Consider the following 27,272-nt stretch of genomic DNA (forward strand, 5'->3'; position numbering starts at 1 on the left):
TGAGATGGGTGAGTCACTCCTAATAAAGTACTAGACGGTTTTAACGTTTCAACTTTGTTTGTATTTATTAACACTTCAACATTAACTGGAACTTCTTTAGGAACAGGTTCTAAAGTCTCTTGTGGTCCAAACCCTGGTCGCAAGGGTGTCCAAACGTTGCCAACGAAAGGGTTACTGTCCTCAAAAGCCCACAGTCCCGGCATATCCTTCTCTAGGACCGGTTCTTCGCCGCCTTCTTCCTCCGGTTCAATCAGGGGAAAGGTCTCCTCATCCCCACTCCAACCCCAAAGTGGGGACCCCTCTCCTGGGCTGGCCAACCACGGTCTGGGTAGACCCCCATCTTCTGTAACTCGGCGAGATGTCATGCTTTCTTCCTTTCCAGCTCTCTCGCCACCGCCTCTCTCTCTTCCCTCAACCGGCGTCTCCACTCCTTAGCCTCCGTCTCTCCCCAGTAAGATGGACGGGGTCGTTGTCCTTGTCGTCTCCTCCTTTCTGCCTCCTCATGAGGGACTTTTACCTGTTTCCACTCCCCGGTCCAGGGGTCCCTGACCCAAATCAATTCCCAGCCACGTGGGATCTCGCCTCCCTTCACTTTCATATCCCCTGCTCTCGCCTCTATCTCCCCTCCCTCACTTCCCGCCAAAATCCTCCCGGACTTGCCCGTTATAGTTAACTCTTTCATCACCTCCACCAAGTCACTAGTATCAACCCCTTGGTGTCTCTGTCTTTCCCTTCTGCTTATTTCTTCCAACTCTCCAGTGTCCACCTGTTTGTTCTCTTTCCTAGGCGGGGAAGGTGGGGGAGAAGTCTGGGTCGTACTAGAACATGACGGGAGCGACGGCACTCCCACATAAGCCTCTTGGCCTTGGCTTGGGGCTTTAGAAGGACCAAGTAGTAGATCTGAGAACTATAGAGGGGAGAGAATTGCTTTTGGCAAGGGAGGAACAAGTAGACCTTAAGACCTTACAAGACAAACCCCTACCTAGCTTATCTATGAATGAAGAAATAGAATCAGATAACACACTCAATGCATCTAAAACAAACCAATTTTTTATGATTGCACTTGAAAGATACTCACCTAAGAATCTTAAAGTGACCCATGATAGTGGTCCCCGCATTGGGAAAACTTTGTAATAAAAATACGTGTGAGTGAATGTGTGAGTGAGGAGGAAGATGTAAGCCCTTATGCCTTAAAGGGGGATGCATCTAAAAATGTTTGGGAGGAGGAGAGGGAACTGCCTACCCTTTCCCCGGCTGAGACAGTGAAGCCCCGAGCCAGACTTAAAGCTGACGTCACTAGAAAACGACCAGCAGATGACATCCTGTGGACAACCGAGTGGCCAATAACTGCCAGTCGATGGAAAAGGTTGCAGAGGAAAGAGCCAGTGGTTGACAGAGGGACTCCTGAGTGCCAGCAGAAGGAGGGGATGACAACCAGACCAGTCCACGGTGCGCCAGACGACTATGGAAAAGTGAGAGACTTGGACTTTGCAAATTTTGCCTTTGCAACAGAAACTCAGATCTTGTCTCGAAAGCCCACAATGTTGTCGCAGATATGCTTTCCAGGAGGCGAGATGAATGATGCAAGGACTTTTAAAATAAACTGAAATGGACTATAATTCACAGTTTAATTATTTATGTAAAAGTTTAATGTTTGTGATTTCTATATGGTTGAAAATGATAAATGTAAATCATAAGGTAAAGTATATTGTTTAATAGTAATGAAATGTTAGAGTATAAGTATAGTAATTGTTATGTTAGACGTGTTATATGGTAAGTAAAGTTAAATGCAAGTGTGCCTGTTTGTTTAGGAGGAAAAACCTGTTTCCCCTCCCAAACAAACATATTTAAGGGGGGAGGTCTGTAGCGTTCCCCTTTGTTAGGTCAATGGTTCATGTTGGTTATGTAATTGTTCATGCATATTCATGTTGCTGAGAGGCGGAGCCAAGAGAGATCCTATAAGAGGCAGAGGCAGTGTGAGTCAGGAAGGTCAGAGAGATATAGTTTTGGAGAGAGAGAGAAGTAGATAGAGTATGGAGTTTTGGGGAATTCTGAGGTGTGATTGAAGTTATGAGCGTATTATCAAATAGAAGATTGTTGTTAATTATAAATTTACCTAAAGAAGGTATTCATGAATCACTATAATTTCTGTAATCAATAAACAAAAGTTATATTTAAAAGACTTTGAAGTGTGGGCCTGAATCTTCATCTTCCTGAAGTAATGGTGATTTAATGATCACCCGGTGGCAGCAGTGTAAAAGAGGGGATTGTTTGCCGTTGTGTGCTCTGAGTCTTCACGGTCAAGTAAGGGGCACGAGGGTAAACACCACAACAGATACTTGCAAGTTTTTCTTGTTCTTAATTTCCACACCCAAAAGGAAAGGCCAAGCCTGTATAGTTTCACTCTGATTATACATCACTTCTACTAAATGAGGGCAGGTCTGTAAAACTATCAACTAGAGTTTGAATTTTTAAACTGAAATTCTGTGTTTATTATCCCATATTATCCCACTGTTATATTTAACTATATTTCATTTAATACACAGGCAAACCGCTGGATAAGAAATAAAGAAACAAAAAGTGGTTTAAAGATAATTAAGCTTACCGACTCTGGTTTCCTGCGTACCCTGGAGAATGCTATTCGTTTGGGCTTACCTGTTCTTCTAGAAGAGGTTTGGAACTTTTAATGTTAAAATATGCAAAACTTGTATTTCCTGTTCTTTTATTTATACAGTGGTGCCTAGCATTGCGACATTAATTCGTTCCACAAAAATCGCTGCAGAATGAAAACGTCGCAATGCGAAATAAAAAACCCATAGAAACGTATTGAAACCCCTTCAATGTGTTCCTATGGGCTGGAAACTCACAGTTCAGCGAAGATCCTCCATAGCGTGGCCATTTTTGGTGGCTGTAGAGCAAGGAATCTGTCCCAGAAAACAGCGGGCGGCCATTTTGAAACCGCCGATCAGCTGTTTTAAAATCATCGCTTTGCAATGCTCGGTTCCTGAAGCAGGGAACCGATCATCACAAAGGGAAATTCCCCCTAGGGAACATTGCAAAGCAATCGCTTTTGCGATCACAAAAAATGTGTCCCGAAGCAATTTCATTGCTAACCGGAGCGATCGCTATGCGAGGCACCACTGTACTATTAGACATAGGCCAGAATCCTCTAGTCCTCTTAGTCCGTGTAACTGTTAAGAACTTTAACCTGGTCCCACTCCAATCTCTTGTTGTTATGTGACGTCAAGTTGCTTTCAACTCATGGCAATGCTACAGTATGAATGAATGCTCTCCAAAATGTCCTGTCCGCAGCCACCCTCCTGAGCTCTTGCAGACTCAAGTCCATGGTCCCTTTTACAGAGTTAGTTCATTTCACATGTGGTATTCCCCTTTTCCTGCTGCCTTCCACCTTTCCCAACATGATTTTCTTTTCAAGAAAATCCTGAATGTTCATGATGTGCCCAAAGTAAGATAGCCTCAGTTTCAACACTTCTGCCTCCAGAGTTAGTTCAGGCTTGATTAGATCTAGGACCCACTTGTTTGACTTTCTGGCAGTCCAGAGTGTCCACAAAGTTCTATTCCAGCACCATATTTCAAGCAATTCATTTCCCCCATGTCAGCTTTCTTAACTGTTCAGCATTCACATCCATACATGGTGACCAGAAATACAAGATGATCTGGGTTTTGGTCTCCAGTGAAACATCCTTACAGTTGATTATTTTTTTCTAGTCCCTTCATTGCTACCCTTCTTAGTCCCAGTCTGATTTCTTGGCTGCAGTGTGCATTTGAACTGATGACTGAACCAACTTATACAATATCTCTAACTATTTCAGTTTCTTCCTTGTCAGTGTTAAAGTGGGGTAGTTTTTCTGTAGTCATTATTTTTGTCTTATTAACATTCAGCTGCAATCCTGCTTTGGCAATTTCTTCTTTCAGTTTCCCTATCAGTTGTTTCAAGTCATTGCTGCTTTCTGCCAGTAAGATGGTATCATATGTATTTCTTGAATTAATGATGCTTCTTCCAGCAATTTTCACTCCTCCTTCATCTCAATCCAGTCCAGCATTCTGTATGATATGAGGCTATGGAATTAGCTCCCAGAGGACCTATGCCTGACCCCTCCATGCGCTTATTTAGGATACAGCTGAAAAAGTAGTCTTCAGAGAGGCTTTTCAACCCAACCCCAACTGCCTCCCATACGGTCTGCTTTACTGTGAAATTTTGTTGGTGCCATTGGTTTTTATGTTTATGCTTTGTTACTGTTAATGATAGCTTCTAGGGAGCAGACTTGCAAATGGCATAGCTAAAATAAACCACCTTCAGTTTCACCTCTACAGTACCTAAAACTACAATGCCCACAGTAGTTCTACTTATTTATTTACTCATTTATTTTTAATTAAAACATTTATATGCTTCCATTTTGCTCTAGTATTCAAGACAGTTGCGGTACCAGTAAGAATTGCATGGATACAGATACCTATACAAATGTAGATTTTCCTGTAGCAAAATTCTTTATTGTGAATGATCCTATTTTGTTTGACAGCTAGCCAGCCATACCTTCTTCTGGGACATTCAATATTATTTTCCCTAGCCCATCTTTCCATCCTTCTATCTGCAACAGTTATTAAATATTATGTGGCCACTGAATATGCACAATCTCCATGAGGCTGTTTTGGATTTGTTTCCCTTCGTCCCTGTACCTCTGGCCCTAATTTTTGTATACAGATCTATCTCAGAGGCTATTTTGTTTTCAAGATTCTAAAAGCCAACTCACTGGTTGTCCAAATGACAGAAAAGAAAGAAGCACAAGAATATAGAGTCATAGAACTGGAAGAGACCACTGAGTCCATCCAGTCCAACCCCCACCATGCGGGAACATCCATCAAAGTACTCCCAACAGATTGCCATCCAGCCTCTGCTTAAAAAACTCCAAAGAAGGAGACTCCATCACCCTTCGAGGCAGCCTACCCCACTAACGGACAACTCTGACCTTTGTCACATTCCTGGGGGTTATAACAGCAGAGTACGATAATCCAGTCCTATGTCAGGAATTCAGGGAATGCAGAGCCAATATCCAAATACCAAAGCCAACTCACACAACATAGTCCAGGGTCAGAGTCCAAAGCCAAAACACACAATGTAGTCCAGGGTCAGTGTCCGAAGCCAAGAGTCCGGAGAACAAGGTTCAAGGTTGTCAGGAGCGTAGATGCAAGCCAGAGGTTTGACTTGTTGCTTCCACAGATTTTTAGCTGTCTGAGAGCTGTTTATATAGTAAAACAGCCCCTTGAACTGCTGGAAGCCTTTTCATCCTGTCAGAACTCAGGGCTAGTTGAGCGGATGTTTCTGCGGGCAGCCTTCAAGCAATCCTTTGACCTTTTTATCATAAGTCTTCCCCTCAGCCTGTCTACTGGGGGAGGAGAATCTGGAGGCAATTCAGGTGTTTGTATCTCTGTTTGCTCAGCATTCACCTCAGCATTCTCCTCAGTACCTCAGCTTCAGGTTCCAGATCTTCGGCTGCACTCATGACAACCTTCAGGAAGTTCTTCCTAATGTGCAGATGAAATCTCTTTTCCTGTAGTTTGAAACCATTGCTCCATGTCCTAGTCTCTGGAGCCCTGGAAAACAAACCTGTCCCTTCCTAAACATGACATCCTTTCAGATATTTAAACATGGTTATCATGTCCCCTCTCAACCTTCTTTTTATAAGGTGAAACATTCCCAACTCCTTAAGCCGCTCCTCGTAGGACATTGCTTCCAGACCTTTAACCATTTTAGTTGCCCTCCTCTGGATACTTTCCACGTTGTTGGCATCCTTTTTGAAATTTGGTGCCCAGAACTGGACACAGTACTCCAGGTGAAGTCTGACCAAAGCAGAATAGAGTGGTACTATCACTTCCCTTGATCTAGACCAGGGGTCTCAAACTCAATTTACCTGGGGGCTGCTGGAGGCAGAGTCTGGGTGAGGCTGGGCAGCATCAGATTTTCCACCAAGTGGAGTAAGAGCCTGAGAAAGCTGCCCAGGAGTTTCCTTAGCCCAGCTGGGGCTCCGAGGAGGAGGAGGGGCACTGGCCACGACCCCCTCCGGCTCCTTCTTCACTACCATCACCCCCACCAGCAGCTACCCCCACTACGACAGGGGAGTAAACATTGTGAGGCGAGCCCAGGCAGCCTGCAGAGCCGAGGCGACTGAAGCAGGACGAGGAGGAGGAGGAGGAAGCACCACCGGGTGCTGCGACAGCCGCTGGCTGGGCTGGTGCTGGGGGTGCCGAGAGAGAAAGAGAGCCAGAGAGCCACTTCCCTGGAAGAGGTGGCAACGGCGGCAGCTGCTGTTGGTGGCTTGGAGGCGTTCTTCGAGTACAGGCTGGGAGTGAGCTCCATTCTCAGGCATCACTCGGTGATGGCTCTGGCGCTCGGGGAAAGGGGCCAGCAGCGCGCCTCACTTGCCGGATCTCCCCTAAGACAGTGCCTCTTGCACCCTCCATCTGGAACTGCAGCCTGCCCACCGGCAGACAGGCGGGCTGGCTGGCAGGCTGCAGTTCCAGATTGAGGGTGCAAGAGGCTCTGTCTTGGGAGAGAGAGGCGAGGCTTTTTTTGATTCTTGACAGCAGAGGACGCATGGGTACTTCAGGAGGGGCAGGCAAGTTGGGGGGCACAAACTATCTGGTGGGCTGCGAATGGCCCCCAGGCCGCATGTTTGAGACCTCTGATCTAGACACTATGCTCCTATTGATATAACCAAGAATCGCATTGACTTTCTTGGCAGCCACATCACACTGCTGACTCATGTTCAGCTTGTGGTCTGTCTACCAAGGCACTTAGATCCCTTTCACAGGTACTGTTGTGCAGCCAGGTGTCTTCCATCCTATATCTGTGCAGTTCATTTTTTCTGCTTAGCTGTAAGACATTACATTTCTCCCTGCTGAAAATCATTTTGTTGGTTTTTTGCCGAGGACTCTAATCTGTCAAGGTCATTTTGAATTTTAATCCTGTCCTCTGGGGAATTACCAACCCCTGCCAATTTGATATCATCTGCAAATTTAATCAGCATACTCTCTATTCCTTCATCCAAATCATTGATAAAGATGTTGAATAACACGGGACCCAGAACAGAACCGTGGGGCACCCCACTAGTCACCTCTTTCCAGGACAAAGGGTAGCCATTTGTGATCACTGTTTGGGTTTGGTCAGTCAGCCAATTACAAATCCACCTAACAGTAGCACTGTCTATCCTACATTCTACTGGCTTCTTTTCAAGAATATTGTGAGGAAACTTGTCAAAGGCCTTACTGAAATCAAGATATGCTACATCTGCAGTGTTCCCTTCATTCACTAGGCCTGTAACTCTATCAAAAAAAAGAGATCAAATTAGTCTGGCATGACTTCTTTTTGAGAAATCTGTGTTGACTTCTAGTAATAACAGCATTGCTTTCTAAGTAATTGCAAAATGTCTGCTTAATGGTCTTCTCTCGAATCTTTCCAAGAATTGATGATGTTACTCAAATTGCACACAGGAAGGGACTGCTACTGAGAAAGCAAGAGCACTGGGGTGTCAAACTCTTAAAGTGGGACTTAGGAAATCTTTTTTTTTTTTTTTTGAGTTTCCTTTGGGATATGAAACTCATTGGCTGACCTTGAGCTAGTCAGCTTCTCTCAGCCTGAAATACTTTGCAGATTCTCATGGGACTGAATTGGGGAAAGAGGAGAGCCTTGAATTCATGGGAGAAAAAGCAGGATATAAGCGGAACTAACCAATGAAAGCTTGTGTGTTTTAACTGTCCTTGCTGACCATAATATATAAAATAATCTGATTCTCTCTTTTTAACAGCTTAAAGAAACTCTTGACCCAGCTCTGGAACCCATTCTTTTGAAGCAGACCTTTGTTTCTGGTGGAAGACTGCTCATTCGCCTTGGAGATTCTGACATAGATTATGACAGAAACTTTAGGTTCTACATGACGACAAAAATGCCAAACCCACACTACTTACCGGAGGTATAGTAATATTTATACAGTGCAACCTGGAATAGCCAGATGAGTCATATCTAGGGTGGTGATCCTATATGCAGTTACCTGGGAGTAAGCTCATTAAACACAAATGGGTTGAAATCATAGGAGATAAGCAGAGAATTGTACTGTATCATTTTCAAAGTGTATATCACCTCTCCTTTCTAAAAATTAAACTAGGAGTCACTTTTGGCTTTGCTTTTTTGTTTGTTTGTTTGTTTGTTTGTTTTTTTGGTCAGTATCAAGAAATACCTAAGTCTCTCCCTGTTTGGTGGGCAAATTGTATATTTATGATGTACGCTGTTGATTTTTTCATACATTGGTTAGAAAGCATGTGTTAGTATATTTAACAGGACTAGTGAGAAAAATGAGATTTCAGAGCTCATGCCTTACAGGATACAATTTAAAATAGAATGGTAAGTCATGCTAGTTGACATTTAGTAGTATTTTAAGCATAGCCATATATTCAAAACACATTACACATCTATAATGTTTAGCAATTCTTCCCTGCACTGTGATATCATTCTGTACATTTTACAGCTAGTAGCTGTGGCAGGCAATGATTTGAAGGACGGCAGAGAAGTATACAGTGTAGGCCAGAATCCATTTGAGTGCATAAATTCATCAGTGTATGTTTCAGAATTGCCCCTTGTTAAAAACCCAAAGATTTTACTTCTGTTACCAAACAAGGCACACGACTATTATATGGCAGGAAATACCTTACCTCTCAATTGGCGAAGGTTTGTGCTGTGAGAGACTGGTGGGCACAAGTAGTAATATTCTGGCCAGAACAATTCCACAATGTAAGGAAGTTTTCTTGTACTGGGTGGAGGGAGAACTTGGCCAGGGGGTGGCATGCTCATATAATGTGATTTTGCTGTACTTTGAGATATCCAGTTTGACAATTCAATAGTAGTTTAAGGTAGTATTTAATAAGGTTTCACAGCTCTGCTGTGAGACAGAGAAATCAATTTCCGCTCATGGTCACTGTATGACTTTTCAGAATTAATGAGCAACGTAAGTGTGGTTGAAAGTAGTAAAAGCATTGTCAGTACTTTCTCAAGCTCCATCAAATTACATTAGCTTGGTTGGTTTGGCAATGAACTGTGGAACATAAGCAGATTTTAACCCGGTTGTCCTTGGAATCTAGGTATATTTCAAGTATTCACAAATGCATTTCAGTTGTATAAGGCAAATTCATTTCAGTGTCACAAATACTGCTGCTAGTTATCTTTTTCAAGTGTCTGTTTTTCATGTTTATTTAGTGCAGTAACTGAAAATAAGGTCTTTTTATTGCATATAAAACATGGTGGTTTCTTTTTTGTGGTCTGTGTGATTCACACATACAGGTTTTTTTCCTGTATCTGAACAGAAATATTTTAGAACTGAGCTGAACCTTTTTGGCAGGAGCCTTAACTGCATGCAACCGGACATGATGCAAAATGTCTCCTGCCTCCCCCACCCCGATTTTTTTTTTTACCTGCTGCAGTGTTTGCAACATGTTCAGAACTTTTTCTCAGCCACTTCTGCTGGGCTTTATTCTACTTGTCCTTGGACTTTTCAACTTTTGGCTTGGCTTTCTTCAACTTTTGTGGATCACTTATACTGGCTTTATCACATATGTTTCTGCTTGGTTTTTCTGACTTGGACTATTGTGTTCACTCTTGTGGCTCTCCCCTTTGACTTCCGTATTGCTCGGTTTAATGGCCTCTAAAGATCTTTTTTCAAAAAAAAAATGTTGAATGCATGGCTAAGATCTCCCAAACTGACAGGCACTCCAAGTGCTCTATTTGCCTTGGAAAAGGCCATGTGAGAAGTGCCAGCATTGTCCAACTCTTAAAAACAGGCACTTGGGAAAAGATAGTGTAAGCTTCAGAGCACTTGACCCTGGTTCCTAGACCAGTTGCACTTTCCATGAGCAGTTATACCTGACTCAATCTACTTTGTCAGCACTGGCAGCTCCACTACCATCCTCTGTGTCATCAGCTACTTCTGAAGTGCCCATCACACAAACTAGACACATTACTAAAAATAGCTTAACACCAATAGTATGATACCAAGAAATCTCAAACCTGATACTCTTGATGCCATTCAAAAGAACAAATATTCCCATTCTTTTCCACCTCAGTTCAGGAATATACTCTTTCCTTATACTCCTTCCTGAGTTCAGAAAGGAGTATAAGGACGACAGTCATTGTTCAAAATCCTTTCTCCCTCTCTTATAAGGGTCCAGTTCAGCCAGCTGAAAGTGGGTGTCTATGCCCCTTTGGCCTGAGCAGCTTCCTTGCCTCCACCTCTTGAGAATGGTCATACTGGCTTCACGAGTTACCTCTGCTAGGGTCACTAGTGCCCCTCTTGAAGATTGCACAAGAAAATGTGAAGAACTAACTCTTGAATTTTAACATGACCAAGTTAGCGATTTCACAGCGATGTCCAGTTTGTTGCCCCTTACTGTGATGGCAAGATCCTGGACTTACCATCTTCACCAATTACATATTCAAGGCACTGAGATCCTTCCAGATCACCATCTTGATGTCTACATAATGTTTCCAATTCATCATCTCACAATTGATCAAAGACCTGTGTCTCAAAAAATAATTGCAGGGTCATTCTAAGCATCATGCCCCCACCTACAATAGTGAATAGAGTAGAAGCAAAAGAGAATGTCTCATCAGCCACTCCCCGTTGTCACTGTCACTCCTCATTTCCATGGCATTGATAACATTCTCCAGATTCATACTATTATCATATCTAATTTGATTATTGCCCTCACTCTTATGATATTATCATTCGATTGACCCATAATATTATGATTGGTAGCAGTGGAAGTATTACCATCCCCATAAGCAGTCTAGTTTATACCCTCTGAATGCACATACCATTCTACAGCCACTAATAGTGGAGCACTCACTTCTTAATACAGCACAGATTTAGTCCTGGTTCACACCATTTTGTCCTCTGAAACCACCACCTCCACTACTCATGCAACAATGGCTTCAGTCTTGTTGATGACACTGGCTCTATACTTGACTTAGTCCCCAACATTGACATTGATCCCTAGGATTACTGAAAATGTACCTTCAGCTACCTCTTCAATGGTGACCACAGTATTGACATCCAAAATGGCAGCTGCTTATGGTCATGCTGTCTGTGGCTCTTCATGAGAAATATGACTGAAGGATTCTAGGAGATAGTACCAATGATTGTTATTCCTCAATTGGCTCTGATTGAAATGATAGAAGTTATGCTCCTCATCACTTTCTGTTCTCAGCCATCTTGGTCCTTGCCAGACACTCTTGTAGGTGATCAAAAATCCCTTTCACTATCATATCTGGAAGGCTTGCTGGCTAATGCACAGTAATCTGAGGGCAAGGCTCCTACCCAAATGCCTAGCTTAGCGCTAGAAATTTCTGAACCATTCTACTCAGACATAGAGAAAAATTATATGTCTAAGTGCAGAGATGACCATTGAGAGAGCCATAGTTACAGGTAAGCAGCCTGTTCAGAAAGGCTTAATCCCTATCCACTTAAACATTTTCAAGGTTCAATGTTTGTTCTTCTTTAAAGATTAGATTGTATACTGTTCTTACTGAAAATGTCCTGACATCTAGACAATGTTCATCTTATCTTGCTTTGAATCTTTTCCCCCCTCTACAAGTAGCCACACCTTTTTGTCTCTTTCAAAAAACTAAGGTTTATTATTGTATTACTTTGTATGGGGTTGGTGTTCAGTGCTAAGGATTCAGTGAGACTTACTGCTGAAAAAAACATTATGAAGGATTACACTGACAGTGTCTTATTTCCAAGTGTACACCAATGTCATTTCGCAATAACACTAAATTCATTATTGAATTTCTGATTATATGTTAATAGAAAATATGTTTTTAATACTTATGCAATTTTTCTCCTGTATTTCTCCTATAGGTGTGTATTAAAGTAACAATAATCAATTTCACTGTTACCAGATCTGGCCTGGAAGATCAACTGCTAAGGTGTTGTCCTTTTCTATAATGTCATCTATTCAGTTTATACAACTCTTTTCACAAAATGTCTGCAGCATATGCGAGAGTCTCTGCTGAGTGAGATACTGCATTTCCAAGTTTCAGACTCTTCACAAGGCTAGCCTTCTTTAACAAAATCAGACACCCAGAGCCCCATTAAAATAAATTAATCTAACCACAATATTGTGACAGTTAAAGAGACTATAGAAGTATTTAAGTCTGTGGCAGGAAAGAAACAGTGGGAAAACAAAACAGCCTGAACACTATGTTGGTGCACCTGTGCCCCATAGGTCTACATAGAGAGAAGGAGCTTCTCTGGAAGATGGCAGATGTAGTGTTTTGGAGAGTATAGCAGGCTTTAATAGAGTACAGGAAACCAAAAGAAGGAAAGAAAGGGAGAGACAAAGGTTCAAGTATATTTCCCCATCTTGCACTGTGCGCGCGTTGTCTTCAGAACTGTAACACAAGATGTAGAGATCAGTGCCAAATTGGAACATAGACTTGTTTATTTCAGACATTTAATGTTGGGTGATTGGCTGGTTGGATCACTGTTGCTGAAAACCGCTTAGAGTAGTGCGTTGTACTAAGTCAGCAGTATATAAATGCATCAAACAAAGAAAAACAAACAATCTTCTCTAAGATAGCTACTCTTGTTCTAATTGTTTTCATAGCAGGTTACATGGAATTTCTTTATTTTGTAATTAATTGTTCGTCCATATATGCTAGTTTCAAAGTCTAATTTACTGTTCTGTCTACTGAATATTATATCTCTAATATGGAGAAGGAAGTGTAGTTATAGTTATTTTAACCATTAACTGGATTGTACTTCCCTCCGAAACCATGTGCCTATCTAGATTTTTTTGAACTACAATATCAAAATTACTTTTCCATCTCAAAGTGATGGGTTCTTTTCTCTCAGATCTAGTTCTTGTGGGGCTAGTTTTACCAAGTACTGCAATATTAAAGAGTTCTGGATGTAACAGATGGTCTTGTTTTTAGGAATAAATGTGAAGCGTGTTTTGTTTAATCCAGAATAGTAGGTGTCTCTTAGCTATCAGATTTTTTTTGGAAACACTGCAAAACAGTATTAAGATGTGGATTCTAGGTGTTATTCTTGGAAGCACTTACATAAGACAATGAATGATTTTGTACATGTGTTGCACAGTTATATCCAGTAGTTGTTCATACTATTGGTCCCTGTAAAATCTTAATGGGGGTTGGATGCATAACATTTGCTATATTAAACAAACAGAGCCAAATGTGCCAGCAGACCTCCAAGTGTGGGACCATACATTCCTTAGAAAGAAAACATTAGAAGATTCTGTTCAAGTGGTTGGAGTCAAGTGGAATTGGTTGCTTTGAGGAACGTAGGTGAAGTGGTTCTAATGCAGCATCTTGAACTGATGCAGAATATTATAACTTGGATGAACTCAACCTGTTTTAATTTTGTCTAAATGTAAAAGTGTAAGTAGGCATAACATGTCAATTGGTACAGTGTATAATTTCAAGGATATGGATGATAAGGTGACAAGAGAAATGTTAGCCAAAATAGAGTGTTTACTAAGGAAAATAACATATCTTCTTGGAATATAAAGATTGGAGCCTCGTGTTCCCATTAGTAAAATTAGGTTCAGGAAACGAATTGGTAACGAATACAGGTGCCTTAACATTTTAAGGACACTATACATACTTATTAGAATGTGATTTAAAGGATGAGAGGGTGAAAGAGACGATGGTAAAATGGGCAAAAAATTTTGAATATAACATAGGTCTTGATGTGGAAAGAAAGTTATAAGATGATCAAACCAGCAAATCTTAGAGAAAAATGTCAGAGGGTAACAGCAATATATGTTGGACGTGTAAAAAAATGCAGGAACTTATTATCATATATGGTGGACATGCGAAAAAGTCAAAAATTATTGGACACTGGTGCTGGAAATAGTGAAAGAAATTACCCAGCAGAAATTAGAAATAAAACCTGAAATGGCATTATTGAATGTTATGCCAGGAATTAATGATAAAAAAAATGAAACATTGTCTAATGTATACACTCACAGCAGCTAGATTACTCTGGGCCCAAAAATGGAAAAGCGAAGAGACTCCAACAATAGAAGAGTTGTTAAAGAAGCTATGAGATGTAGCAGAACTGGACACACTATCAGAAGCACTACGGGAACAACCAAGAGACTACGTAAAACAAAGCTGGGACCTAATATACTCTTGGGCCTAGAGGAAGACAGGAGCGTAGGGCAAATTTTACTATACTGTATATGTATATCTAATCAGTACACACTGGAAACCAAACCGGGGAGAGCGGAGGATTAACGAGGTTGGGGTCTCTGACTCCAAAGGGGGGAGGGTTTAGTCTAGTAGAGGATCTAGTTTAGTTTTTTTATTCTTTCTTTCCTCTGTTTTAGTTTTTTATATGTTGAATTTAAATAAATAAATAAAAAATTTAAAAAGAGAGGGAAAAAAGAAAAAATTAAGGACTCTTATCTGTTAATAGTAGGAGATTATTAATCCATAGGGTGGCCATAAATCAGAAATGTCTTGACAGCGTATAACATCAAAGACACATTTTATAATCAAACCACAATGTTCTGTACTATTCAAAACAGCGCTTTCCCCCCCCCCCCCACCTTAACCCCAGTACATAAAATTTTCCTTTAGGGCAACATGATCACATGTTATGGTCTAATCTGCCTATCCTAATCTTAATAACGTTAAATGACTTTTTTAAAAAAAAAACCCTTTTCCTTTAATGTGCTTGAGGAATTCTATCTTTGCAATTTTGAATGCAAACTAATCAGATACACACCTCCCATGCTAATGTACAGCCTTTATCTCAAGCGTTTATCTCAAAACATATCTCAGTTAATAATATACATTTTCAGAGGGAAAATTTGTATTAAATATGTAGAATGAAATCCAGTTAATCCCAGCTAGATTGAACCCATTGATATGAATGGCATTTCTTAGTGAGAAACAACATTGAGGGTTTGCTCTAGCTGAGACTAGCATTATGTCCATGTTATAATCCACCAGGTCTCTTCCAATATATGATATTCTAATAAGATTTTTCACATGTGTGGGATGTTCAAGGAATGATTTGCCTTTGCCAGCCTCCAGTGAGTTTCCAAGGCTGAATGGGATTTTTGCCCAGGTCTCCTGAATCCTATTCCAACACTCCATCCACTGGACCATACTAGGTCTCTTGTATCTAGCCCATATCTGATTTGGTGCATCATTCCAGCTACATCAGAATCTTGGACTTTTCCATAAACATCAGGAACTCCCTCTCACTTCAGTCCTTCAGTCCTTTAAAAATAGTTTCTAGTGTCAAGATGAACCTAGTCTCTTGTGGCAATGAGATACGTTCTCTGAATATTTGTTTTATCTTTATATTTCTTCACCCATTCTTTTCTCATAGCCATACCATTTCTTTCTCTTGAAACTAGTTTTCTGGCATTTCTCCATTTTTCAGTCAGCACCAGAGATCAAGAAAAACCACTTTTTTTACTACTGCAAGCCCCCCAGATTCCTGCAGTCAGCAGGACAATGCTGACTATAGGATTCTGGGAGATGCATTCCAAAAAGCATCTTTTCCCATGTCTATGTAGCATTCCATGCCTATGTTCAGTCCTCACTGAGCTACATGAAGAATAGGTTGCCTCCATTCAGTTTTCCCTCTAAAGACTTCAGCAGATCACAGCAAAGCTCCATGTCTGCTGATGCCCCCTTCTGTTGCCATTTTTCCTTTTTGTTGTTGTTTAGTCGTTTAGTCGTGTCCGACTCTTCGTGACCCCATGGACAGAGCATGCCAGGCCCTCCTGTCTTCCACTGCCTCCTGGAGTTGGGTCAAATTCACGTTGGTAACTTTGGTGACACTGTCCAACCATCTCGTCCTCTGTCGTACCCTTCTCCTCTTGCCCCCACACTTTCCCAACATCAGAGTCTTTCCCAAGGAGTCTTCCCTTCTCATGAGATGGCCAAAGTATTGGCGCCTCAGCTTCAGTAGTCTGGAAATTGTAGTCTGATAACAAACTTTGGCTGAAATTCTGTTGCTTAGAATGGTAAGTCACAACTGGAGTAGGCCCTTTTTAATCAATGGAACATACCAAGGAGTTGACTCAGCAAATTGCTGTTGATGCAATGGACCTATTTTAGTTGTCACATGATTTCAGACAGTCAGTAGGTGTGCTGAATGAAGCATTAGGACATTAAAGAGATAACTTTCTTCGTGTTCAATATATTAAATATAAATTATTCACTTTTTTTCTAGTGATGTTGTGCGACTAGAAAGGCCTGAACTTGAGGAACAAAGGACCCAACTCATTGTGAGCATCAATTCTGACAAGAATCAACTGAAAGCCATTGAAGACAAAATTCTAAAAATGCTTTTTACATCAGAAGGGAATATTCTGGACAACGAGGAACTCATCAATACGCTTCAAGAATCGAAGGCAAGCAGCGTCTTACAAATACAGGGCTGTATCTAGATTTGTGTCCAGATTCAATCATGGCAAGAGCAGTCATAGAGCTAATTTAGACCTTCCTTGTGATTCAGTCATTCCTCTTGCTTACATGGAGCTGCACAATAGGATTTCTGCCAGTATTTTGAGTGAGTCTGCTCTAAGCATGACTAAATTGGGATCCAGTCCATTTGTTACGATAAAAAGTTAACTGCAGATCCAGGACTGTGTGAAATATTGCAGAAAGGAAATATTTTAAATATTTGCATTTGGATCTAGAATTTTTAATTCATAATTTTTTGCTTATATTGGATGGGATGTACTAACCTCATTGTTCCTGTAGGATCACAAATCACTGTATTATGCCTGGCTCTGTGTGGATATCATTACAGTTACAGCTCATAGATGCAGATCCAGCAGAATAATTATTTTTGATTACACTTCCAGTAATATAGAATTTCAGTCTCCGTATATTAAACCATAGACTACTCCCATTTGAAACATCCAATGGGCATATATTCTTTTTTAAAATCATACGGATAATTAATTTCCCCTTCAATGTGTTATTAACTTGCTAAAATGATGTGTTTCCACCTATATGTTCATACTCATTTTTATTGTGTCTCTTCATGTGTCTTCTTTCAGTTTTGCTGATGAAATACTGGAAGAGAGGGACATAAAATACAGTCTGTCAGTTACTTCATTCATTTCCACATAGAGGAAAGTTTTGGTTTGCACATTTTTAATATTTGTGTCTCAAGTGGCTTCCTTAAGCAACATGGGAATTGCAGTGGCCTGGCTTCAGGAGAACACAAAAGTCCAGGAGAGTAATCTAACCCTCGCTCCACCATAAAATATAAAATATGATTGAGATGTAGTCTGCCAAAGGAGCAATAAAAGCAACATATAATCTATTCTGCCTGAATTTAGGTCATAAATTTCCATGTACTTCAGTAATGCAATAAATTGTCAGGTAAATTCTATCAATTAGAGCAGTGGTTCCCAACTTTGGGTAAACCATGTTTTCCCTCCGAAAGCCCGGGCAGCACAGCTGTTGTGAAGGCCTCTGGGAATTGGTCCAGTCATTCCTGGGTTATCCAAGGCTTGGAAACATAACTTAGAGGTTTGACATTAAAAATTATATGTAGTAAAGTAATTTAAATTAGCCGACTGCCTACAGACTAATAAACCAGATATGTCTTTTGGCAGATTGTTAAAATTTCCACTTAATTAATTAACTTGTACTATTTTAGTGTATATAAGGCCTTACTTAGATTAATCATGAAGAGGTCAGCATTATTTAATTAATTTCTTTGAAAGAACTATTGCTAAGAAAGCCTCCCATTCCTGTACTATGATTAATGATACTATTAACAGTTACAATCACAGCACGTTTTTATTGGGTTCCTTAAGCTATCTTCCATTTTAACCATTTTCATAAAACACTAATTACGAGTGCCAGCTGTGTGGTTCAGAACAATAAAAATTGGATATGTGTTTCTGTTTATTCATTCTGAGTTTGAATGCTTTTTAGGTTACATCTGGTGCCATTAAAGTAAGACTTGTGGAAGCAGAAACTACAGAAGAAAAAATAAATGTGGCCCGTGAAAAATATCGTCCTGTGGCCACTCGAGGATCAGTTATGTATTTTGTGGTTGCAAGCCTGTCAGAGATTGATCCAATGTATCAGTTTTCCTTAAAGTATTTCAAACAGGTTTGTTTTGCTTTAATTCTTCTTTCTTTCAGCTCCCCGAGTAATTTCAAACAGCAAACAATCATACCTCCCTAAGAATGCCAGGTTTGCAGAGCTGTAAATGATAAATCAATATCTAGAATTCAAAGAGCTGCTTCAGATGCCCAGTTGTTATTTTTTTCCCCCTGAAGAACATGCATGTATGCAGATATGCACACAGTATATCATATCAATTTCAGTGCTTTTCAGTTTCAGAATATGATTTCCTCTTTGGCATGAGTGTTTGCTGTTTGAGAACACAAAGCATAGAACTAGCTTTGCATTCCCTTGGATTTTGACCATTGGGCTGTGCACGTGAGCCTCTGAAGGACTGTTGCCTTATCATATCATAATTACCCAACAGAATTTGGCAAGATAATTTTTAACCTTTCAGTTTTGAAAGGCAATGCATGTCTCTGGTTTCATCATAGGCATCCTTCAGTCTCGAAAGACTATGGGAACATGCTCTGTATCGAGAAGTGTCTTCTCCAGAGCATGAAGCCTGGGTAAAGTAGTATGGAGGATAGGCTGTTACCCAAGCAGCAAATCCCCCCTCTCCACGTTGCTGAAATGATCCAATGGAAAGGCAAGAGCCAATACAACTGGTTCCAGCAACATCGCAGGAGTTGGCAGAATGACACGAACTGCTTTCGGGACTCCAGCTCCAGATTTTGCCTCTAGGTTAACTTCTGAAGCCTTTTCCATGACTGGATATAGCCACAAGGCAGTGGAGGTTTGAAATTGGAGTTTTTCTTCTCCTAGATGGGCTGCCTTCCATGGCTGACGAGCCCCACCTACCCGACCTGCTCTCTCTGGTTTATTTTAGTGTTAAAGGAATATTTCATGCAGCTGGAGCATTATTTTTATTACTTGGAGATGTGATCGATTTTATTTCTTGCATTACAGTTAAAGGAGTTACGATAGTTTTTGCAATTTCCTAAGTGTAGGCCCTGAGTTTGGAAACAGCCCAGTGGAAACATGGCATACATACCAAATGTTTTTTATGTCGTGTTTTCCTCCCTCTCAACAGGTAAGGTGGAGAACACAACTGGGTTTCCCCCAAAAACATGGTGGGCACAAAAGGCAGCGTTTCCACTAGAGCTAATGCCGCTGTCACTTTAATGATGTGTTCCCAGACAAATTGGATAAAGAGGAGTATAATTACTGTTGTGACAGCTGCTGCTTTTCCTCAACAACCTGTTCTTATTTTCTTAGCGCCAATACATTGAAGCATATTCACAGTTTCTCTATATATTGATAAGCACTTTCTTAGCAGCCAGTGAAATAGTTCATACTCTTTTCTGGTATTTCACACATGGACAGATGAATGCTTAGCTCTTTAGCCAGATGTCTTTGTTTATCTGAGACCTCACCTACTATCAAAGCACTCACTCATTAACAACCACAACACTTAACTGTTGCTATTCTTGCTCAGAACACACGTTCCATCAGTATACAGTACTTGCATCTCCATGTTCAGATAACGGGTTCTTCCAAAGCATGCTAAACTTTGGGAATGTAGCTGAGTTGTGTAGTACTGTGATTTGTTTTAAACTCCATTGACCCTAGCTGTATTCTGCTGGAAATCAGACTTCTGTCTGATTACAGATCTGGCTCAAAACAGCATGTTTTAGCAAATACATAAAAGCATCAGTAACTTTATTATGATGCAGATAACTTTTTGACTGATTAGATTAGGTGATAGAGTACCCATTTAATGAATGCAAGGAAGCAACCATGACCAAAGAAAGGATTCTCCAGAAATGAACAGAATAGCAACTAGCAGGTTTCCAGATATCAGGAAACAAAGAGAAAAGGAGAGTGTGGAGTGTGACTTCAGGTTCTGAAGGTAGGGAGTGAGGAATCCCAAAGAGATTTTAGAGAAGGCAGGAAAAGAGTTTCTTAAGGTACAGAAAAACAGTTCTTGAGCCTCCATTCAGTTCTGTTGGGATGAAAAGGGGTCAATGACTCATTGAGTACACCTTGGTGGCTCAGGATCTTTAAAGAGGGCAAAGAAAGAATTCAGAGGATCTGAGGCTCAGGGGAGGAAAAGAAAGACAGGAATTCTGGAGACTGATGAGGAAGGAATTGTGGAGAGACTCAGGGGAATCCTAAAATGGCAGGGCATTTATAGACTTCTTGTGGAAAAATTATTCTCAGATATTAGTTGAATTAACTAAAACATACTGTCATTCCTCCGAAACAAATGACCAACATGAGACATGGGAAAGCTAATTAAGCTGAAGGGGTCATTTGTATCCCTCCCCCAGACTTTCAAAGGGCTTTTGAAGTTATGAAGACTGCCATAAGTAAACTAAGGGTGCTGTTTTAACACCTGATTATCCTCCAGGCAATCTGCAGGATGCTCTCCTTTTGATTGCACTGCTCCCCGCTGGGTTGAAAGCAGGATTACCAGTAGGCAATTGATAAAATCATTCATTCTGTTAAGAAACAGTGATGCTTATTGATTTTGTCTTTTCCTTTGGGTTGGAGGAGGAGCAGACGGGGAAAGTCCAGGAAGCTTGCTTAAGCAAGGGAAAATACTTATTCGTTTAAGATCAGTTAAACTTAATCTTTAAGGTTTTCCTTTCTTATTTTGCAATCTGTATCTGCACTGTTGTGATACTTGGACTGTTCTTTTTTTATTGGCAATGATCTTTTGTTCTTTTCTTTTTCTTTCTATGGTTTCTTTTATAAACTTTATAAAAGTTGCAAGTCTGATCGGTAAGCTAATTGAAAAAGGGAGAGTTTCTGTTTTCCAGTCCTATCCACTTGGTCACTCTGCTGAATTATACATGATTTGGTGAAGATGACTCAGTACTTCAAAATTAAAATTCTGGGGTGGTTGAAGGTACATGGAAAACTTCCTGTAACTTCCCAACAATTCAAACCCTTACCCGGAGATGGGGTGAGGGAACAAGAATCATCACACATCTGGAAAGGGAGCATATTTGTTTTTAAAAAAGAAAGGATAGCTCTGGAAAACACAGTTTTCAAATTTTCCCTCAGGAGGGATAACTATTTATTAAGGAAGAAGAAAGTGAGCTGCAAAAGAGTTCTACAGTACTTCTTCTGTAGCACCCTTTCCCTTTAAGGACTCTCATCTTAAATTGAATAGTTGGTAAAATTAGGCTTTGATTAGATTGGAACTGAAGGAAGAGTAAGTATGTTGCCACCTCAGAAAGTCATATGCAAGCTAAACGGGGACAGGGGCACTCTTTTGTCTATTTTTGTGTAAGCATTCTTCAATAGAAGAGTCAAGTGCACTTGTCCTGTACAGAGAGATTCTTACTCACTAACCCTTTCAAGCGAAATTTGAATGTTTTAGAGGCAAAGTGCTAAATAGCATACCAAAGGGGCAGCTAAGCTATCATAATGATGTAGTTGTTCAAGTAGATATCAGGAAATGGATCATTATCTCATCTCTGCAGAAAGATGTCTTAATCCATATTTCACAATCATTTTCTCACTCAGTGACCATAATATTCGTAGCCTAAGATTATTTTGATTTTTTTACATCCTATTCTCCCTATCTTCTTCGTTAAACCTTACTTGTTGCTAGTCAGAATGTCACAAAATAGCAGCATTCCTGCAGAGCAAATTTCTTAAGTTTTCATAAATTTTCCTCTCTGTTTTTTCTTTAAAAAGCCTGCAAAACAGTAGCAGAACTATAGTCACAACAGTGACTTATAAAGTGAATAGACTTTTTGTAAAACAAAGAAGACTTTGCTTTTCTCAGCTTGCTTCTACAGTACTCTTTGTGTTCAAAATGGTAGTGACTTAAATATAGTAAGGTAAAGGTAAAGGTTTCCCTTGACATTTTTTTAGTCCAGTCATGTCTGACTCTAGGGGCGGTGCTCATCCCACTTTCAAACCAAAGAGCCAGCACTTGTCCGAAGACAGTTTCCATTGTCACATGGCCAGCGTGACTAGGGAACACGGTTTTTCCTTCCCACCGAGGTGGTCTCTATTTATTTACTCGTATTTGCATGCTTTCGAACTGCTAGGTTGGCGAGGAACTGGGACAAAGCGACGGGAACTCACTCTGTCACATGGATTCGATCTTACAACTGCTGGTTTTCTGACCCTGCAGCACAAAGGCTTCTGCAGTTGAAATATAGTAGAAATAACAATACTAGGGTGTTACTAGGAACCTTTGAATAGATTGGGTCAACCAGTAATCTAATTTCATTGTGCAGGAGCCATTGCAGATTAATCACTGTTGCCAAAATATTTACATCATTTGACATTCAACCCTCCACCCCCATTATAATGAGGTGAAGGAAAGTGGAGCTGGGTAGGCTAACCCACCCCTTGTATTTTTGACTCTCATTACTGACCCTGATACTTGCATTTTAGTATGAAGTTCTAATGGGAAGTGCTTTCCCACATATGCAGTTTCCCTGTAAGTTTCAGAACTCTGGACTAATTCCATAGAAGCATACATGAAATAATAAAGTTTCCAGTCTCTGGTATCCATCTTTCAATATGTTGACAGCAACGATGCAACCAGCAAAGGGGCAGAACTAGCACAGTCATTCCTGCTGTATTCCTGCTGTATTTGCAGTTCTAATGACGATGGAAATTTGAATGCCGTGACACATTTCTACCCAGGCACAATTTTTTTTCATTTGAGACAATTTTGAAAAAATGGGATGAATTTAGTTATGAGTGATACAAATCAAGTACCTTATACATACATGTGCAGCCTGATGAGCCATAAGTATCAACTGTGCCATAAGTTTCTTTTTGCCCTTCTTGCAGCTGTTTAACACAACTATTGAAACATCTGAAAAAAATGATGTTCTGGAGCTTCGGCTGGTAATACTACTTAATCAGACCCTTTATTCAACTTATACAAATGTTTCCCGGGGTCTTTTTGAACAACATAAACTTATCTACAGCTTCATGTTGTGTATTGAGATCATGCGGCAGAAAGAAGAACTCACAGATATTGAGTGGAATTTCTTCCTCCGTGGAGCTGCGGGTTTAGATAAGGTATTTGGGTGTCCATTTTTATATTTAGTGGGATTTCAAATGTCTATGTCTGTTTGGCGATTGCATGGAAAGGATTCCTACACAGGAATCAGTACTATGGCTAGTCAGGCACCAGGTCTGCTGCGCTAACAGGATGCCATAGAGAAAGGTGTATCAATTCAGGATGTGGTCACTGTGCTGTGCAAAGCCATGCATTAAAGCAATGTGAATGGACAGATGCCTTTTTTTTCAGCTAGTGTTTGCTTTCAAAACATTTTACAGTTGAAGTTCAGGTAGGTACATGCTTATTACGGATAAGTAGGAATGCAGTTTTTCTCTGAGCTCTGTCCATTTATATCCTACAAAATGAGACTGCAACAGACAGTGTTGCCTCTTAGCTGTGCACATGCACATGTCTGAAGCTCCATCAGGGTTGCACATGGGCAGCCAGCAGCCGGTTTGTTTACTTTCCATTTCAAATGAAGCCCCGCCTACCCCTGTGCACATAGAGCAAGATTCCTGCACAGCGGGACAGAAACTTAGAGGGAATGTTGCAACAGACATTACAGACCCAGCAGGTTGACAAGCCTAAACAGAGAAACTACAAGCAGTGAAACAGCATTTTGTAGGCTGTCTCAGAATTGAGTGGTAAGCCCATTGTTTGATCCTAGATAGTTTCAGATATTTGGAAAGCACCTAAGAAATTGATATTCTTCAGTTTTTGAAAGTTACTTACTTTTCCAATGTATTCTGGAACATCTTGGCCAAAATCCAGTTGGCATCATTTCTTTCCCACATAGCATCTATGAGAAGATATTTTTCTTCTCTCCCGCAGTACCCAAAACTCTATTCTGAAGAGGCTCGTAGCCCTCTGAAGCAGAAACTGAGGGAGCACAAGAGCTGGGTTGTGATGAAGGAATCACAGCATTTCCTAGACCCATCTTGTGGCAACCCAAGTACCATACTGGATCCTACCCAATATTGCAACCATTGGATTTTTTTTCCACTTCTTGTTTTAGTGGCCTAGAAAAGAAAAAAAGGTTTTAGTAAAAATCATAATTAGATTGAAGTAAGCAAGTCAGTACATTGGTACTTCAGACTGAATACTAGTATTACCTTGAAAATAACAAAATAGATCTCAAGTGGTCATCCTTTAGATATGAGCAATGTTTCCAAGTCATGAAGTAGTTTCTTTTCCTGAAATAGAAAATAAACAATGTCTTCATTTTGAATTTTCTTCAGCTATGCTCCCATTTGAACTAACAAATCGGGAGAGTTATACTTTATATTGGAGGTGGACAGATTTCAAGCTTAAATAATCCACTTTGTTTTATCTGACTACCAGAAAGCAAAACCCAGTGCAAAATGAATTTCCCTAAATTAAAGAATTCAGAACCCACAAATTTGTCATAGGTATCCAAAGATAATAAACAAAGATCATAATCTTCCAAGACACAAATCCATTCCTAGTTATCCCACCTGTTTGTTTGTTTGTTTGTTTGCTTGCTTGATTTTATAACAGGGGTGGCCTACCAAACCTGATGTTCCATGGCTTGAAGAAAATGCCTGGTTTATGTGCTGTGACTTAGAAGAAACACTCCCATATTTTGTGGGGATTCTAGATGACATACTGGAGAAGCACATTTCCATTAAATTAGGTAACGTGATAATTATGAAAAGAGACTAAATAATTTTTCCTACCAAATATTATACTTTAGAATGATGATTCTAGTTTTTCTTCTCTGATCTGTTGCCTCTTTTGGAGTCTCATGGTTATTTAATTTCCTGTGCTACTGTGTGATTTTTCTATGGTTGACAAAGGGTAGTTGTTACACAGGGCATTTTTCCATACTAGATAGTATCTTATGTGTGTAACATTTAGATAGGGCATATTAAACTGTTCCATCTGGTTTGCAGTGTAGTATGTATTTTGTGAATCAGTTTCCCTAGATAGGGAATTAGAATTAGGGATTCTGAATTTTTATGTACAGAAAATATCTCACACCCAACAGTAGTACTGTGTTACTTCATCTTAGAAAAGTCATGGATGTTGTTCCATGGCCCGGATAGCTGCCTTGCCTTAGTCCTGCAATACCATTGTCATCAAAGTACTGCATAGATTTTTATACTGTTTATGTTTCCAAAGTCTTTATTTACTTATTTTTGTACCTTGCTTTTCTATAAAAATCCTTAGGAATTAAAAACACAAGGAAAATACACTGTAGAAAATCCAAAGTTGTCAAGAGATAGAGGTAAAAGAGGTAAAAGTAAACATCCCCCCCTGCCTAAACATTTCAGATAAAGGGCTGCCAGGGAACTTGGACTTAGGTGTTCAGGAGGAACATTCTAATCCACACCACCAGAGGGGAAATCTGAAACCTAGCACTTCAGCACATTTTGCATTGTCTATATGGAAATCAATTTAAACCAAAAAAAGCCTAACAGATCTGGCAATGGATTTTGGAACTTTTATGTTTTTTCTGCACCAACCCCACCTGTATAATTTTCAACCTGATTAATACTTCTGCAGAGTTGAAAGCTGGTTTTTGCTCGTAATATTTTAGAGATCTAATAAAAGTAGCACCCACCTTTGTCTTCAGATCATGTGCAAAGGCCACATGACTCTTTTTATTTCTTTTCTGTTAACATATCAAGAATTCAGTCAGCCAAGGTTTGGCTTTATATCTTAGCTTGCTCAAAATCCATAGACATAGTTTCCAGATTCTGATATACTGGGGAGTTGTAGTTGCCTGAGACTTTGTTTTTTTCCCTAACCTGTAAAAAGGGAGGAACAAAAAGCAAAGCAAAAGCAAAGCATGCTGCTTATATACAGCCCCATAGCGCTTCAAGCACTCTCTGGGCGGTTTACAAGTTAATTGTGCAGGCTACACATTGCCTTCCCAGCAAGCTGAGTACTCATTTTACCAACCTCGGAAGGATAGAAGGCTGAGTCAACTTTGAGCCGGCTACCTGGGATTGAACCCCAGGTCGTGAGCACAGTTTTGTATATCAGTACAGTACATAGTCCTCAGTGCAGAGCACGATACCATAGTCTCTCGAGACTGAAGGATGCCTATGATGATGACAGTACATAGGGACTGTTAAGCTGAGTTATGATCTCTATGAAATTATGCATACGGCTTCGTTCTGCACCTCTGCAAACATCCTCAGAATATTCTAGAGCTCAAAGAATTGTTAGGCACACCCTCTCCACCACAGATGCTCCCCATCCTGAAGGCAGTCCTCAGTTCCCTTTTTGCCACTGCTGAGAGAACCCCTCGGGAGTTTTCCCTTGAGCCTACTGGCATTAGTTTTTTTCCTTCATACTATTTTAACATAGTTTTTCTTACTTGTCTTTAACAGTCTCCTTCTCTTCGCCATTCCTGTAAAAATTGTTTATTACTGGTTAGTTAACTGTGGTCTCACCATTAATGGCAATGCCCGCTTTTTATGGCCCCAACAGGCCCATTCAAAAGATGTGTTATCTGTAATAATAAACTCCGCCTCACTGACTAACATTCAGAGTGTTTATATTGCCTCAGTAAGGGACATCAACCACAAAATTGTAAGGGAGCTATCAGGAACCACCAACCACACCCGAAAATTTATGTGTGGAAAAAGTCCTTGCAGGCCATTGATAGCATCGCTAGGGGGACTTTGATTCCTACAATTTCAGTCTACAAAATTTGGTCAAAGAAACCTAATGGAGGCTCTCCAACCCGTTTCAACCCCTGCTAAGACTGTAGATGAACTGCCTGTTCAAATAGATCCTAGCCAGCAAACTCTGATTGAGCCTTGAAACCAAGGACAGGCCACCCACTTCCAAGTTGTAAAAACCACCACCATCAATGCAGAAAAGAAGGAAGAAACTATTGATTTGGATCCTCAGTCAAAAAAGTTCAAGACCAAGAAATCAAATGGCCCAGCACCTCTGCCCAAAGCACTAACACTGCCCCCCTTTGCCTCCCCATCTGCCTCAGCACATCAAGACCCCATTTGATGGCAGTGAGGAGCACAATTACTTAATCTGCCTCGGCTCACTTTTGGAGGGAGAGATGTCCTGAAATCATGCATCATCTTCAATCTTTGG

At 40.4% G+C, this 27,272-nt stretch overlaps 1 protein-coding gene across 1 annotated transcript in view; it reads left to right on the plus strand.

The window, feature by feature from the left end:
- Positions 1 to 27,272, plus strand: part of DNAH6 (dynein axonemal heavy chain 6) — a 218,245-nt gene that overhangs the window by 110,754 nt on the left and 80,219 nt on the right. Inside the window, exons 56-62 of the mRNA XM_072991952.2 lie at positions 2,547 to 2,672; positions 7,824 to 7,988; positions 11,925 to 11,992; positions 16,284 to 16,464; positions 18,008 to 18,187; positions 22,970 to 23,203; positions 24,705 to 24,840. Of these exons, the coding sequence (XP_072848053.2) occupies positions 2,547 to 2,672; positions 7,824 to 7,988; positions 11,925 to 11,992; positions 16,284 to 16,464; positions 18,008 to 18,187; positions 22,970 to 23,203; positions 24,705 to 24,840 (1,090 nt within the window). The remainder of the gene's footprint in view (positions 1 to 2,546; positions 2,673 to 7,823; positions 7,989 to 11,924; positions 11,993 to 16,283; positions 16,465 to 18,007; positions 18,188 to 22,969; positions 23,204 to 24,704; positions 24,841 to 27,272) is intronic.

Source organism: Pogona vitticeps, chromosome 2 (assembly GCF_051106095.1).
Source record: "Pogona vitticeps strain Pit_001003342236 chromosome 2, PviZW2.1, whole genome shotgun sequence".
Lineage (NCBI taxonomy): Eukaryota > Metazoa > Chordata > Lepidosauria > Squamata > Agamidae > Pogona > Pogona vitticeps.